The 16,687-nt window shown below is 36.6% G+C and overlaps 1 protein-coding gene across 4 annotated transcripts in view; it reads right to left on the bottom strand.

Moving 5' to 3' along the window:
- IL1RAP (interleukin 1 receptor accessory protein) overlaps positions 1-13,251 on the bottom strand; it is a gene marked incomplete at both ends in the record, with an annotated part of 103,231 nt that extends 89,980 nt beyond the window's left edge. For all 4 annotated transcript variants that reach the window (XM_080696379.1, XM_080696378.1, XM_080696381.1 and 1 more), the window contains one exon: positions 13,188-13,251. In XM_080696379.1, the coding sequence (XP_080552505.1) occupies positions 13,188-13,251 (64 nt within the window). The remainder of the gene's footprint in view (positions 1-13,187) is intronic.
- Positions 13,252-16,687: the final 3,436 nt, after the last annotated feature.

Here is a 16,687-nt window from a genome sequence, read left to right on the forward strand (position 1 = left end):
AGAGTAGGGAGTCCCATGGGCCTAACAGTGGAAAGAATAATGGGCTTGGGAATAGAAAAAAAAAAGGGCTAGAGACCTGGTTCTTTTATGTACTACCTTTATGACTATGGCTAAATCATCTAACCACTACAAGCTTGTACTTCCTTATTGGTGGAACAGGTACAATGCTACACTTTACATTGCTATTCTGAAGATCTAGTATGTAAGCATTTTTAAACTGTAAAACACTATGGTATGATGTTATTCACCAATGTGACAGTAATGAATATAAAATAATGTGAACTGTCTCTGGCACACAGCATAAACCCAATATGACATGTCTGCCGCATGGAAAAATGCAGGAACACTTACAGATGAAGAAAAAAACTGTTCATTTGCTTAACACATGCATAATCATGCCTACGGAAATTGAAATGTTGACAGCTGGTTGAACATACTCTGTAGCACTGATTTTGTGTTTAACAAGCACAAAGATGAAAAACAAAAAATAAAACAGAAAGCTGTCTGTAATTGACAGCAATGTTTAAAAGCGCCGATAAATAGGTAAGAAAATAGGTACATTGGGGAACAGGTATCCAGAATTCGAAAATTTTGATGAGAGAATGTGAGAACTCACTGACTCGAACTTCTGAGCTTTTATATAGCTAATATTTATTTTGTCATTGCATCCTTAACAAGTATACAAATACCATCCATGGTCATAATACAGAAAAAAATCAATAGTAAAGTCTCTTTTCCCTCACAAACCACCTAACTTAGTAGTCTGGCAAGGTCATTTCATGAATAATGAAGTAATTTCTGTTCTAGGGAAGTTATTAACATAACAATATAGATTAAAACAAAAAGCCAATACTGATGCAGCAGTATGTGTCAGAATAGACCCTTGCTTACATCCCCAGATTTCTAACAGTGCAGATCTTCATTCTTCCTTACTTCCCAAACTGAAGTTTCTCTTTATTTCTAGTTATAAATAGAACAGGATTGTAATATATTCAGACAATAAGTACAACTATTTTTTAAATGGGGAAATACACCCAAATATCATTGCATTTTATAAAGCTAATTCCAATTAAGGCTTGGATGGATATTCTAGCTAAGGTTTCCTACACACACACACACACACACACACACACACACACACACACTTAGGCATGCATGCCCCTAGTGGTGAGGAGGGAATCAGTTGGTAGCACCTATTTGCCAGTTCCCCTGGGATAAACATTCTTGCCAAAGGTAATTTCAGACTAACAAAAATTTGATGATAACTGACTCAAAAAGTTCCTGAAAACAGAACAGTTGGCTCTTACAGGCTAATACTGCCGAGCTCCAGCAAAGAACTGCCACATTTTTGAAGGTTTCATTCTAGTACTGCTTTATGGTGTTTGTTTTTAAACAGAGAGATCTATCAGAAACTCACTGCCACCTCAAAAAATATAAAAGCATATTCTTTTTTATGGATCTATAGAATTTGACTTTATTGATGTAGTAATTGAAGCATATTTTACAAATGCATATTTATATTCAGTGTTACTTATTTCAGCAATCCTATGAAAGATATAGTTGTGAATACATGTTGGTGCTTTTCTCTCTGGTCATTTTCTTGGGATGTATATGTGAAAGATTCATCACAACGTTAAAAGGAGGCATTATGGTGGTATCATAGAAAAAAATTGTCAAGGTGACCTCTGAAAATTCTATCCCAGGTACACACTCACTTTCCTCACCCTGATCATGAGAGTACCACATCCTGACTGATGCGAGGTAGACTGTTCTCGTTCATCTTTACCAGTCTGACGAGAGGAGGTAGCATTGCATTGTTGCTTTTATTTTTTGACTCATGAACCAGAGCTTAATTTTTGTGTGATCCACATGTTTTGATTTTTTTAACTGCCTGAACTTTCAGTTTCAAAGTTTTTCTCCTTTTTCAGAGTATACTTTCTATTAGAAGAACTTCTTTGTGCGAGAGCTCCTTGTATTCTGATAACATTCACTCTTTGCCACATATCTGCATTTCCCCCTTTTTAAAATTTGTTCTCTATTTTATAATATTTTGATGCTCTATTAATTTTTCAATCTATCAAATGCTCTTTCACGGCCTTTACCTTTGATGATATATCTAGAAAGGCCTTCTCCATACCAACTTTATAAAACTATACATATTTTTTGTTAGTACTTTTAGGACTTTATTTTTTACATTTCAATATTTAATTCAACTGAAATATATTTGAGATAAACAGTAAACATTTTATTTTATTTTTAGTGAAATTATCAAAGATCAATATGTCTTTTGCCACTGACTTTGGATGTTATCCTGGGCACCTGCCATCCACAGAACTGGCTTCTTTTATTTTCTGGATTCTAGTATTCACTTCAGTTTTGGCCTCTGAGGATTTCCTACCAATTCAGCAATTCATTTTAAAAGAAATTTATCTTTAAATGCAGCATTTCTACCTGCTTTACTGAAATGGGGTTGCTTAAAGGATCTAGTTCATTATACAGAACGAAATGAGAATCTACTACAATCTAGTTCCTACACAGTAGCTGCCATGCACACTTAATGATTTAGCTGGATAAAGTCAGAGCCCTGCTCAAATTCTCCCAATGGCATTTCACTGCAATGAAGGAAAATATAAGAGCAATTTAAAATATGTGCTGGATTCTTATTTACCCCTTCCTCTTCGCCCCCTGCCCTTTGCTCCAGAGTAGAAGCTCCAGCAGCACGGAATGACCCCTGTGGTCCCAAGGCCTTCCTCATGCCTCATCCCACTGCCTCACCTTCTGAATTGCCTATCAGTGGTCATTTCTCATGGCATCTGCTTCGAGAGACCTTTTCTACCCACAGGCATGTATTGTTCCATTACGTTCCATAAAAATAATGTCCTCCAGAAAACCACCATCAAACATTTTATAAAAATAGATTCACTTACATCTTTTCTTCAGTCAAAATCTATCTCCAAAATGGCAAGCATTAGGAGGAAAGAGAATTGCTGCCATCTTTACCAGTGTAGGCAGGCACTGTGTCTAGTCTGTGCCCACACACTATGAACGAGTAAATAAATACAAAATGTCTTATTCATTCTTACCTTCCCCATTATACAAAGCTCTGCACATAACAGGTCCCCAGGAAACCTCTGTTGAATTGTGTTTCACATCTAAGTCTGAAATGCCAGCCTCCCTAAATGCAGAGGCTATGGTGGATCATTGTCCTGCTTTTACTAAATCACAAGGTGCAGTCTCAAAATGTAAGGAGGAGACTTATCCTTTGTGACAAAAGTATTGCTGCTTTAAAATGGATAACTAGCCTAGCCTATTAAGAAACGGATTTCCTTGGGACTGGAGAGGATTTGTGCATTAACATGCTGGGATTTCAATTTTGGAAAGTTGCACTAAATAGAATAGCTTACCTATGAATAGGTTAGTGATAATCCCTCCAGCCCAATCTTTTGTGTACTTGCTGAGTCCAGGTAACATTTATTTTAGCTTTTTTGTTCACACACACACACACACACACACACACACACACACACACACACAACACGCATGCCACAGGACAGTTTCTGAGCAGATAAAAAATTCCAACTCTATCAGAAATAAAATGGAACTTGGAGTCAAACCACAAATTTCAAAATTCACACTCAGTCACTGCCAACGTCTAGTGGGAAAGAACTGGCATTTTTAGACTAGAAAGAATTTTTGAGAGCTATATACTACTGGATTAAAAAAAAAAGTCACTAAGCCACATGTAAACATCATTTACTAAGTCCCTTAACACCTAAGAGGAGGGACAAAACCTTCAGTCAGTGGATAAGAAAAAAAGCCAGGAAATTACATAGTTAACATCTCTAAGTTAGTCACAGGGGGAAACAAATGATTAATACCAACTATGCAACATACAGAAGTTAAGAGCCTCCCACTCCATATCAACCCACCGCATCCACACCAAGTCAGCATCCCTTCATCCATCTGCAAACTTGTTCTTGTTAAGAAGTGTTTAGCAAAATGTTGACAAATTTGGAAAGATGTCTATAATCTGAGTATACACTATTGAAATGTGCTGTATATGTTTCAAGAAGCCTGTAACAAATCAATTTGAAAAAGCATTTGCATAATCAAAAGGCACATCTTATGTTCTCTGTTTTGTTCATTGGTCATTTCTTTTCAAAATGTGTATTTCTATGTCATCACTTATTGGCAGACAACTTTCATTGGCATGTTTTGAGAATAAAATTTTAATTATAAAAAACGAGTTCAGTATCAGCATAGTATGTTTAAAATGACATGCATTTTGAAGCCAAAATATGAGTTTTATTCCTTATTACCTATAGTGAGTTTGGTCAAGTTAGTTCAGTTTTGTTGTTATTGTTATCTTAAGTACTAAACATAGAACCCAGAGGCATTCTACCTTTTACTCACACTCCCAACACTATTTATTTATTTATTTTTTGAAACAGGGTCTTGTAAATTGTCAAGGGACTTCACTAATCTCCTAAGGTTGACCTACAACCTACCATCCCCCTGTTTCAGCTTCCCATGTGCTGGGATTACAGGCGTGTTTCACCATTTCAAGATAACTCATGTTTTGTAATCTGGAACTTTTCCCTGGTAACAACAGAAGAAAGCAGCCCTCTATGCTATGGACCTGCTTAGTCATTTATATAATATAGATAAACTTACTCCTTGGTTCAATAAATATTTTTCCTCACCTTCCTTTTTCCTATTACACAAAAATAACACACACACACACACACACACACACACTAAAAGAGATTTAAAGCTATGTTTAGCATAACATGATCTTCTTTTAGTGATTAAAATAATCGATATTGTATAATGCGTAATGGCTTTTATTGCAGTCATCAATTATCACTGCATTATAGATAATAAGAACCTTTTTTAATACCAGGATATTTGGAGTAATAAAGGTGAGATAACTAAGACTTTGCTTTAGTAAGCAACTAGGAACAAAATTTTTGTCTCTACTTTTCCCTGAAAATCCTTTAGCATCTCATTAATTTGGCCCACGACCGGAGGGAGGGATAACTCCAGTACTTCCATGTACTAATTACAGTATCCAAAATTTTGTGGTTTTGATGGGCATTGTAGCACACGCTTGTAATCCCCGTGCTTGGGAGGCAGAGACAGGAGGATTGCGCATGTTCAAAGCGAGCTGTGCTGGCTTAAGAGACCCTGTTTCAAAATAAAAATATAAAAATAGGTCTAGGAGTGTAGCCCGGAGGTAGAAGGGCTTCCAGCAACCCCAGTACCACAAAAAAAAAAAAAAATGTGGTTTCAATTATTCTCCAAAGTGGCATCTTCCTTCTAACCTGACTATAAGGTGGTTTTATTCTGAGCCTCAAGCAATGCATTATTACTAGCAAACACATTTCACAGCTCAGTGTCAACAGAAAACAATAGCAGATTATTTCTGTGTTGGAATCTATGAACATGCAAGAAGAGATCTAGAGTCCTATACTCTCTCTGCTGTCTCCTCTTCCTTCATTATTGTGAAGGAACGCAGGGCTCTAAGCTCTACCAGCCTCTGCTGGACCCTTCTTCCTTCAGAATACAAGTATTCTTGCTTCACAAAGCCTTATCCCTGAAGATGATGGTGAATCTCATAACTGGAAGTACACTTAGCTGTAAGGACACTTCTATAATATTTAATATTTCTATTTCCTCTTATCATTTTAATGTACTATGAAAATAGAAAATCATCAGAATTAACAAAAACGGGAAAATTAATTATTCTAAAAGGAAATCATTCAATGCCAAGCTCAGAACAAGAAAGAGAATATCTAACTGTGGCATAAAAAACAGATATTTTTATGTAATCTTAAGATGTATATAGCTAGATTTGTATCAAATCTAGGAAACCTGCTTGGTATCTAGAGATTGCTTTTGTTTCTATATTTTTCTTTGAATTTCTGTCTTTTTTTCACTATTCCTCTCTATCTTTTCTTTCTGACTCTCTTCTTCTTCCCTGCTATTCCTCATTTTCTCTTCATTTCCTTCATTCACCTTGAGTGAACAGTAAAAAATTGCTGAAGAAATACTTAAAATCTAGTCATGGATATCAAAATGCCTTGCATAAGAGAAATTCAATTTTCCTTAGATGACCAGATAAATCAAAATAGTCCAAAGAAAATAAGAAAATACAAGGATAAAATTAATGCTTTCTCTCTGAAAAGCAAAAATCAGTTCATTAATCAACTTCTGGGGCAGCCTGAAGTCTCAGAGAATCCAGAAAAGTCTAGATCTTTCAGGTTAATTCAGGCATACCAGTTTAAGCTAGTAGGTACACTGCCTCTAAACATCAAAGGCGTCTATGATGAAGAATTAGTTTCTCCCCCAAGATAAGAAGGACAAACAAAACTATACTAAATAATGGTCAATAATAGTTTGCATCTACTTGGGAACAATAATTTGTGTTGCTTTAAAACATAATAAAGTTCTATATTTCAACTATAGCTGTACTCGCAAAATGTGTATAATTAAAAACCATACAATAGTAAGTTAATAAATATCAATATTTATATAAAAAGTCATTCGTGATTGATAGGTATACTTGCTTTCTGCTTCTTTCTTCTTATGATTCTACACTTAAGGAATGGGCCTTAGAGGTTCCACTGAGGAAGCAGAGCTGACAGATATTATCACCTAGCCTAACTTGCTGGCATGGCATGGAAAGCTCAAACCTTAAAGAGACTGTAACTTCCCGTTATAAAAACTGAGGGGAAAGTGAAACATCAGACCTTGACATACATGTCAAAATGCACACTCATGTCTACCTCAAAGAGCCCTTCAAAAACTGCAAAAGTTAACTTAAAAGGAAGACACTGAAATGATGGGTAAGAGCTGTAAACTATTATTCCAGACCCTATAAAGTCTGCATGGTTCAGACACTACACACATTGTAGAAAAGTGATATTTATTTTCTCAAAATATATTGTTATACCCAGTATTTTGATTCCTATGGCAGAAGAAGAAACAAAATTCATGAAAACAAGCGGACATGGTAGTCTAAATTGTTGAAGGTGTGATTATATCATCTCTCTCTTCTCTCATTTCCTTAGCCATCTGTATTTTTCAGCCCTCTTACTGCCTCTAAAATGGAAAAGGACAGACAAGGCAATTGTGTACATCAGTTTTTATAGGTTCATATGCCAGATACCTGAAGTTATTGACTGAGATTTCCAAATGTTTTTGTAAAATATATCCATTTTCTGTGTCATTCAAAATTAAATGAAAGATGGCAGTACCCAATGGATTGAAAGCACCACCATCATGTTGTTATCTTGGGTGGAAACTTTATTTCCTAAAATGGTTGATCAACTGAACAGAAAAGAAACCTTTCAGACTGTGGAAGAAAAATGGTTGGAGATGGGCCTGGTCATAAGTCACTTCTAAGGTGGAGATCTGGTTCTACAAAGCTCATCTCAGGGCAAAGACACAGATTTTAGAAGGATGGGTGGGAAGGGGGAATAGCAGAAATGAAGGTGATTCAAAGGGCAAAATTCTTATGAACTGAGCCTTCCTACCTACATACAAAGGTACTTGTGGATTCCCTACAAATATTACAGTTTCTCTTAACTAATACTGCCATGTGAAGAAAGAAACAGTTCGTTTTGCTAAACACAGAATCATCTCTGAGTTACAAGAAGCTGTTTGTTTGCAAAGTCAGCATGAGACCAATAAATTGTGGTACTCAAATCTCTTTTCAATCAGGCTACATAATACTCACCCTTAGGAAGTACAAGTAACTTAAAGAAACATCAGTGTGTTTCAAAATAAAAATGCAGCTTGAACAAAAAAAGTAGGAGTGATAAGATTAAAAAAAAAAGTAGTGCTGCCTGCTCCCAAGAAGCAGTGTTTAAAGGACAAAAGGGTGAAATTCTATAACTCCAACGACCTTTAGGCCTAAGAATAAAACGAAATGGTATTCTTCAGACATTCTCCAAATGTTTGGACTAAACTGCATAGAAATGAAGAGTGTTCAGTATGACCAGCCATGGGCGACAGAGACAGGACTGAATGTCACAAGTACATCTGAGAGTGCAGTGTTTCAAAAAGCACATTCAAAGAAAATGAGGCCATTGAGGCTGACAACAAATTGAGTTCTTATGAAAGCTGAAAGAACCATTACATAGCATTAGAAATATGATATGTCCTTGCAGAAATAAGATAGAATTAAAAAAACACTCGAGCTCACTATATTTCAATATGCTAAACGCTACAATTGCCTTTTCCTGAAGGGGTTCCTGTCTTTCACAATCTGTCCCCAGCCCCCTTCCCAGCTTGCCCTGGGTTCCTCAGGCCTTCCCACTATCTTTTCAGTTGCCTTAAACTATTCTGTGTCCAACTAAAAGATGTATTCCCTTTACTAAAGAGCACTTATCTTTGATTGAAGGTCTTTCCCCAGTACCTACCAAAATCATTAGTAATTTCTGTGCTCTTTCATGGAGTCTTACTTTGCATTGGTTTCCCCTCCTTTTTCTAAACTTTTAATTTGAGTCCCTTAAAGTAAGAGCCTTTCCCTTTCAGCCTGGAGTCTACAATATAAAAAAAAGTCAAATGTGTGATTTTTAGACTGTAGTAAAATAGTTAAGATTATCACTAGAGGCCAAGAATTAATAAGAAGTGTGTACCCTGTGCATGTTAGGCATATATAATATCCCTTAATAAGAACAAGGAAGTCAAACTGGTTGGAGTCTACTGTTGTTGTGAGTTGGTTGGTTAGTTGTTTGGTTTACAGGTAAGAACAGGGCAACGAAAAGTGATGAAATGACTTTTTTAATGACATTAAACAGCTCATACAGTGAAAAAGAACTTGAAATAATATATCTCAATCACTAGCAGACCACAGTATTTTACTATGATAAAAACACAGCAGTTTTGTATTTATTTACTTATAATTGTGTAATTCATACCTAATAAATCAATAGATTGTTTCTATCCTCTGAATGGTTAATAAAAAACTAAAATGGGAGAGGAATTGGAAATGTTTACTTTCAATAACAGGATAAAGTCATAGAAAGGCAGTTAGTCAGGCAGCCTTCAAACCCAAGTTCTGTCGTGTATGTTAGCATGAGCATCAATAATCAAACTATCTCCCTGGCTTTGCATTTCTTAAACTAAAAAACAGGTATGAGAATCTTTAGTCCCCTGGCTTCAAAGGGAATGTGTGAGAAATCCAAACCTGCAGCTAGCACAGAGGTAACTGTATGCTGACCTTGCAATAAAAAGATATATTCAAAGATCTGGATGTACGCACTCATTTTAGAAAGATAACACATTGCATACCCTGTTTCAATGTACTCTGAGAAACAACTATTTTCAGAGAACAATATTTTTCAAATTCACTGTACTTGATGTGGTGCCACTTTTCTTTTTTTATCAGTTTGGAGTCACAGGTTCCAAATATTGACTTCTACTCTGAAGTCAGCTCTAACAGTTTAACTTCCTAGCAAGCAGCCAATGGGAGGCACACCGAAAGACAAATGTGTGATGACTCCAAAAGTTTTCTTTTTGGATGATTGCAAATTAAAATGTTTTTTAATTTAATAGTGAAAATGTTGAGTACTAGGATAAGAAAGAATGGGAATACCGAAGTTTGTAATGAATTTTGTGTGATTTCCACATAAAGAAAATGTCTGGAGGGAGGAGTAGGGATATAAAGAGATTCCTTCTCTGAACAGCACATAAATTTATTACTGAGGAGTGTTTAGTGGTTAGCAACATGATTTCCTGTGACCCCTTCAAAATCATTACTTTTCATTCATTGGATCATGATCTTCTTCTAGACTATTTATATTCTTTTATAGCCCAAAGGCAGCATATTTAGTAAAAATATCATGAGACTTATAAACCAAGGAACCAGTTGGAGTCACAGTTTTGCAAGTGTTGGCTATGTGGTTTTGGTCATTCACGTAAACACTTTGACACTCAGTTTTCTTATCCGAAAAGGGAAGTTACAATAGCCATGGTTATCAGAACATTTGAATATAAGAAATAAATGATTGAATAAATAAAATGTAAACTGCTTTTTAAGCCAAGGTAACATCAGTTTTATTACTATAACTACCACATTATAATTATCCAAGTTTTAATTCCTTAAAAAGATGTAATGCTATTTTTACTATTATTTGCTTTTATCACCGCCTGAGATGAAAATATTGCTTGCCCTTTCCTGAAAGGATGAGGAAATCACAGCTCCATTACCAGAAAGACCATGTTGGGAAGTCAAACTTTTGTGCCTGGAAGTCATTTGCTGTACTTGAACCTCACAGCATGCCACTACATTCTTACATTGTTACAGTTCTATTTTTAAAACTGGAAGAGGGTTCAATGGATGGACCCAGAACAAATGAACTATTAATAATGCCAAATGTATGCAGAGTGGTTTGGGGTTTTCAGACTATTTCTTCCTTGTCCCTTATAAAAATTGGTGTTACCATTAAGAGAAGAACCTGAAACATAGAGCCTCACAAAAGACCAACAAGTCTTCTACCATCTCCATCGTTGTGAAAAGTAGTACCATCATGCAGAGAGAGACGGGTGAAACCCTCAAGATGCACGATGATCCCTTTTCCTCAGAGCCAGTTGTCCCTTTTATTTTTGTCAGCAACACTTCCTTTTTGTCCCTCTCCCTCCAACTAGGAAGTAGAGTGCTGACACAGACACAATACACCTCTTCATAGGGAAGGCAAATGAGTATGCGCCAGATGGGCCTAGCAGATTACAACATGTTTCCTGCTCCAGCGGTGACTCAATGGGGCTGGTATGAGAACTTATCTTATTCAAGACGCCAGCTTCCCCTGGCAGAAGTATGAGTCACAGTTACTGGGTAGAAAGCTTACTTACCAACTGCATGGGCGGGGGGTCTCCTTGCAGGGTTTACAGTAAGGGTCATTCAGAGAAGGAGCACTAACGAAACCACTGGGGGAGGTACCAGCTTCATTACTGGGAACTCCTTGATCTCTCAACAACAGTAATGTGGTCATCTCTCCCTTTCCCTCCAAGGTGAGGAAGGGCATGAAACCACAATGAAGAACTGCAAGTATGGACTGAAATATTTCCATCATAAAACTGGCCAGTCTGAGAGAAAAAAAAGATATGAAGGATGTTTATTCATCCACTTAACATGTGTGTGTCTAGTGCCTACTATGTCTCTATATGTCAATTATTATTATTCGAATGCTTGGAGAACAAACAAAATAGACAAATCTATGACTCAAGGAATCTAAAAACTAGAAAGGGAGAATGTCAAGGAATAAAAAGAAAGAAAGAAAGAAAGAAAGAAAGAAAGAAAGAAAGAAAGAAAGAAAGAAAGAAAGGAAGAAAGAAAGAAAGAAAGAAAGAAGCAAGGGAGGAAGGGAAGGGAAGGAGAAGGAAGAGGACAAAGATGATTTGGAGAAGAAAGAAGGGAGGATACAAAAAGCAGTAGAGGGTAGGAAGAGAAGGGGAGGAGGAGAAGAGGAAGAGAAGGAGAAAAGAGAAAGAGTTAATGTCATCTCAGGAGAAGATGAGAGATATGAAGAAAACGAATGTTGAGTAAAGTGATCGGAAGTGAGTAGGAGGCCTATTTCAGTTAAATGGACGAGGAAAGCCTCTGAGCAGATAACATTCAAACACAGAACTAAATCAAATGAGAAAAAGTTATAGTTACTAGGGGTTAGAGTCAACATATTTAAAAATCAGGACATAAATTTTTTCAGTAATCAAATGAGACAGCCAATCAAACAAAACAGATACTGGGATACTAGTATATCCCACTTGTACACTAGTGCATCCCAGCTGTATACTATTGCATCCCAACTGTATACTAGCTATCCCAACTGTATACTAGTATATCTCAGCTGAATATCAGCTCTGGTTAAAATATATTCTTTCCTCTGTGAAGTCTCAAAGGACCAACAAGTTTAGAAGTTATCCCTGCTTTCATCTTTGAGCTGTACTCTGTCCTAGTTCCACCCCTCCTTTAGAGCTATTTTTGGTTTCTAATACAATGCTTTAACTGACATAGAAAAACTCAAATGCACCCAGCAAAGATTATCAGGATAGTAGGAGGGCTCAAATCCATGCCATGTGAAGAACATTTGAAAGTATATATCACACAACTCTGGGGTCACAATTATATAATTGCTGGTTTAACATTTATAAAGTTCTCATATAGAATAGAAGTTAAAGCAACAATATTCAAAGTAAGGTCCACTGGTGTTCAGGTGAATTATACATGAGAACATTTTTTTAAATGAGGATCCCTGGGTTCCTGGTATTAACATTAAAGAACCTTTGCATTAGTTATTTTATGTTTCAACCATGCAGTTTAACTAAAGAAATGTATAAAAAATAAAAGAGAAATTTCAGGTTGTACTAAAAACTTTGTACAAAGTACTAAAAACTTTCTGCAAATTCAATCAGTCCAGAAACACAGTAGGCTGAAATTAGAAATCCACTAGTTAGTGGTATAAGAAGCTTGGTGAACAGAATTCTGGAGATGAGCAAGGACTCAAATGAAGGACTTTCTACTATTAAGTCACTTCCAGCTAAGATTTCATATAATCCAGATAAGTAATGGCTAAATTTGCTTATTCAAACTCAGCAAAAGTCTTAGATCACTCCTCTTATGAAGCCAGATTCCAAGAAAATATGGGCCTATGGACAAGTCCATTCTCTCCTGATAGAAGAAGTTTATCAGAATCCTATTATTGTTTATTTGTTTGTTTTTGTTTTCTTAGGTTTTGTTGTTGTTTGGTTCAGTGGTTGGTTTGTTTTTAAGGTCTCAGTGTACTATTGGCCACCATGGCCTTCTGCAGTGTTGGCTTAAGCTTGCAAAATAGCTCCTGCAGCCACCACTGCTATTTGTTTCCCCACAGGATCTAAGGTGTGGGAAAGCAGTAGCATTCTGCTTGGCTTGAGTGTGAAGGTGACAGAAATGCCTGCTCATTATACACAACAGACTATTTGCCCCAAGTTCATTTTGTCCCATGAGGACTAGAGATGAGAAGTTATGGTCCCTCCCATCACAATAATGCAACAATTCTGTCAAGTCTGTAATTCTCTACTACCCCAGAAAATACTAGAAATAAGCAGCATTGTGATTTTTTAAATTAATTCTCAAAAAGGGTGGATCCATTACCCTGTGCATGATTTAACATTTAATTGGTTGTCAAAAGCCATTCACTTACCTGAGGCCACACTTTGCAGGACTCCATAGAAGTAGAGACTCATTACACACCACAGAAGCCCCATCCTGTCAACATAAACACAGAGGTAAGGGAGAAAGCTTGTTATCTTTAAGAGATTAAATAATAAAAACTAGCATGCAAGCATGCTGACTATAGACTAAGAACGTTTTTAGAGTTTTACAAGATTAACAGGTCTAGTTGTCAGAATCAACCAATTATAGAGGCTTTGTTTTTAAAAATATCTAAAAGACATACAGATAATGAAACTCAGCCAAATAAAAATGATATAACCAAGATCCTTTGGTAGAGAGTGGTAGAGCCATGACCCAATGGCAACTGTCTGCTCCAAACTCTGCTAATCACTGCAGTGTAAATGCCTACATAAAAACCACTCATCTGGATTTTTTTTAACCATGAGTCAAACTTCTGACAGATAAATTTGACCTTCTTACCCTTTTTCAAGTCCTTTGGTCTGTTCCAAGTGGGGAATGTTTTGTGATCCAGGTACCTTTTCTTCTTAAGTATGAATCGAAAAAAAAAATTTTTTTTTTGGTGGTACTGGGGTTTCTGGAAGCCCTTCTACTTCTGGGCTACACTCCCAGACCTATTTTTTTATATTTCTATTAGGAAACAGGGTATCTTAAGCCAGCATGGCTGGCTTCGAAACTGCGCAATCCTCCTGTCTCTGCCTCCCAAGCAGGGGGATTACAAGCGTGAGCCACCACGCACGGTGCTGAATGAAAAAATTTAAAAAAAAATAGTTTTACACTTACTCTGCAGTCTACCATGCTCTAAATTTATATGAAGGAGAAATATATAAGCCTTGTGCCCTGCTGTTCTTGTTTTTCTCACTGGAAGAGACAAATGATGAGGTAGGAGTCCAATTTCTGTGATCTTTAGCCTTCAGATTGATAACCAACTCAAACTTCCATCTAGCAAGAAATGTGTCCTTATATTTGGTTCCATGATCTTTAATGAAGAAAACCTAGAGATTTATCAACTCTCTGAGGCATCTCTTCTTCTACCACCCTAGACATGCCTGGCCATTGGTAAAATTTCTGTAGGCCTATGTAAATACTGAAGCCAGAAGATGACTCAGAAATTCCACACTCAAGACCTCGCTTTCTGATTTGAAGACAATATCTATAAAGGGATGCTTACAGAGATTGTAGTAACTTGTCCAGATTATATTTCTAGAAAGTGACAGAGATCTGACTTATATCCAAATTGGGCTGACAGCAAAAGCTTTAATCTCAAAAAGACTATGCCATAATCTAGCAGGATGGTACATGCTTATAATTCCAGTTACTTGGGAGCCTGAGGCAGAAGGATCATAAGTTCAAAGGGAACCTCAGCAACCTAGCAAGGACCTATCTCAAAATAAAAACCAAAACAAAACAAAATTAAAAGGCTGGGGATGTAGTTCAGTGGTAAAGTAAAAAAAATAAGACAAAGCAAAACTCACACCACAAATTTCACAATCACCAAGACCTCTCAACAAAAACAGCGAAACAGAATAACATCAGTTAAAATGGGCCACTTTTAAGAGTGCTACACAGAAATCAAGGGTGTAAACTGGCACTGCCCAAGCAACCCAGGCTGTGTGGTCAGCCTAAAAGCTAATGCAAGTTTTCAGCTCGTCCCCTCCCTTAACTACACATTATCAAAAGTCTCTTATTCATGTCCTGGGTCCTTCTTTATCCTAGCTGTACATATATTACAAATGAGCTTATTGTATCACAAGCAATCATTTTATCTTAGAGATTTAATGTCTCTTCTCCAACCACCTCCTTCTAAACCTTACTTTATACCTTGTAGAATCTATTATCTCGATCAGTTGCTAATTAATTCAATAAAACATTCACTAAAGACTGGGGGTGTAGCTCAGTGGTACAGTACTTGCCTAACAAAGAGACCTTGAGTTTGATCCCCAGGACAGCCAAAAATAAATAAATAATGTATTAAGCATTTTCTGTTTACAATTTACTATAAAATAACTGCAGGGGCCTCTAGCCAGCAAGACTCAGGGCCTTCTGTAAAGGCACGTCTTTTGCAGTAGATAAACCCCATGCAAACCACTTAAATATCATCAACTATGTATAAAACATGCATGCAGAGGCACTTAGAAAATACAGAGATTTATCAAACAGAAGTTATAGTTCTGGGCAGAGTCTAGCAGGGATGTACAATGTGTACCAAACAAGTAGCTACAATACAAAGGAAAGAATGACAAAGTAGAAAAGAACAGATAAGTGTTATTGAAGATTAGCAAAGAAAGTGATTACTCTAGGCAAGGCAGTCGAAGAAGACTAAACACAAAAGGTGCTTTTGAACTGAGCAAGAACTGGTTTGGGTATTTATAACTGAGGCAGGAAGAAAGTAGAGGGAAAAGAAACTCTTGGTGGAGAATAATGTTCAAAGTTAATGAAAATATGCTATGTAAATAGGAAATAGGCTAAATAAATCCATTTGGCTCAAGAACAAGATATTAGAGAATAAACTATAGAGATTTTGTCTTAAATTAGAGAGCAGCAGGATCAGAAGTACAAACTAAAGTCTTGGGAATTAGCTTAAATAGAAAATAGCGAATTGCTGAGGTTTTCTGCTTAGAGAAGTGATATTATCACCAAGTCGTGCCTCATGGAGGTCACTCTGACAGGTATGATTTCAATGGCACACCACTAAATTCTATCTGAAAATTATTTTGGTGCCTGAGACTATTGTTATTGTAATTTCTGTCCTCTTTGCTGTGTGTCCTCTACAAACTTGATCAGCATGCTACCTATGTCTTCATCCAAGTCATTAAGAGAAGTAATTAATAATTCTATATTAATCCTTGTCAGCAAGAACAACTAGACTTTTCATTGTAGATTCAGGGCACAGTAATTTTAGCCCCACGACTCAGCTATATCGGAGCATTTTAGCCTTCTTAACCATGTTTGCTTATTTTTAAAAAATCACATACACACACACACACACACACACACACACACTTCTAGATTTTCCCAATTTGCTTGTTTATAAGCTACTGAATTCCTAAAGCAGCATTTAGAAGACATTCTAATTAGAGTGATTGAAGACCTTAATTGATATTCCCAAGAGTACCTGGATTATGCCAGAGGCAGCAGAGTCAGGTCACCAAGGTAAGGCTAATCGAAAGATAACCTATGTGCAAACACAAATCGAGGGTCAAGCCTTCCCTGTGATGAATTAAAATAAAGCAGACTGAAAATAAATGTGATTGTGCGGGCTGCTAATGGTACCAAGGGTAGTAGGAGGAGGGTGTTTGATTTGAAACTTTCTCGGATGATGCTGGTTCATTTAAAATTATCTTACATTAAGTCTAAGGATTTTATTATTTTGAGTAAGAATAGAGTTAAAGATGGAGAAACTGACCAAAAGCAAAGGCATTGCCTGATAACAAACAAGTCCACTATGTTAAAATTACAGTTTAGCTTTAAAAACAATCCTGGAAGGAAACACAAAATAAATGCTGTGTG

The sequence above is a fragment of the Muscardinus avellanarius genome (assembly GCF_963383645.1).
Source record: "Muscardinus avellanarius genome assembly, chromosome: 5".
In the NCBI taxonomy this organism is placed as follows: domain Eukaryota; kingdom Metazoa; phylum Chordata; class Mammalia; order Rodentia; family Gliridae; genus Muscardinus; species Muscardinus avellanarius.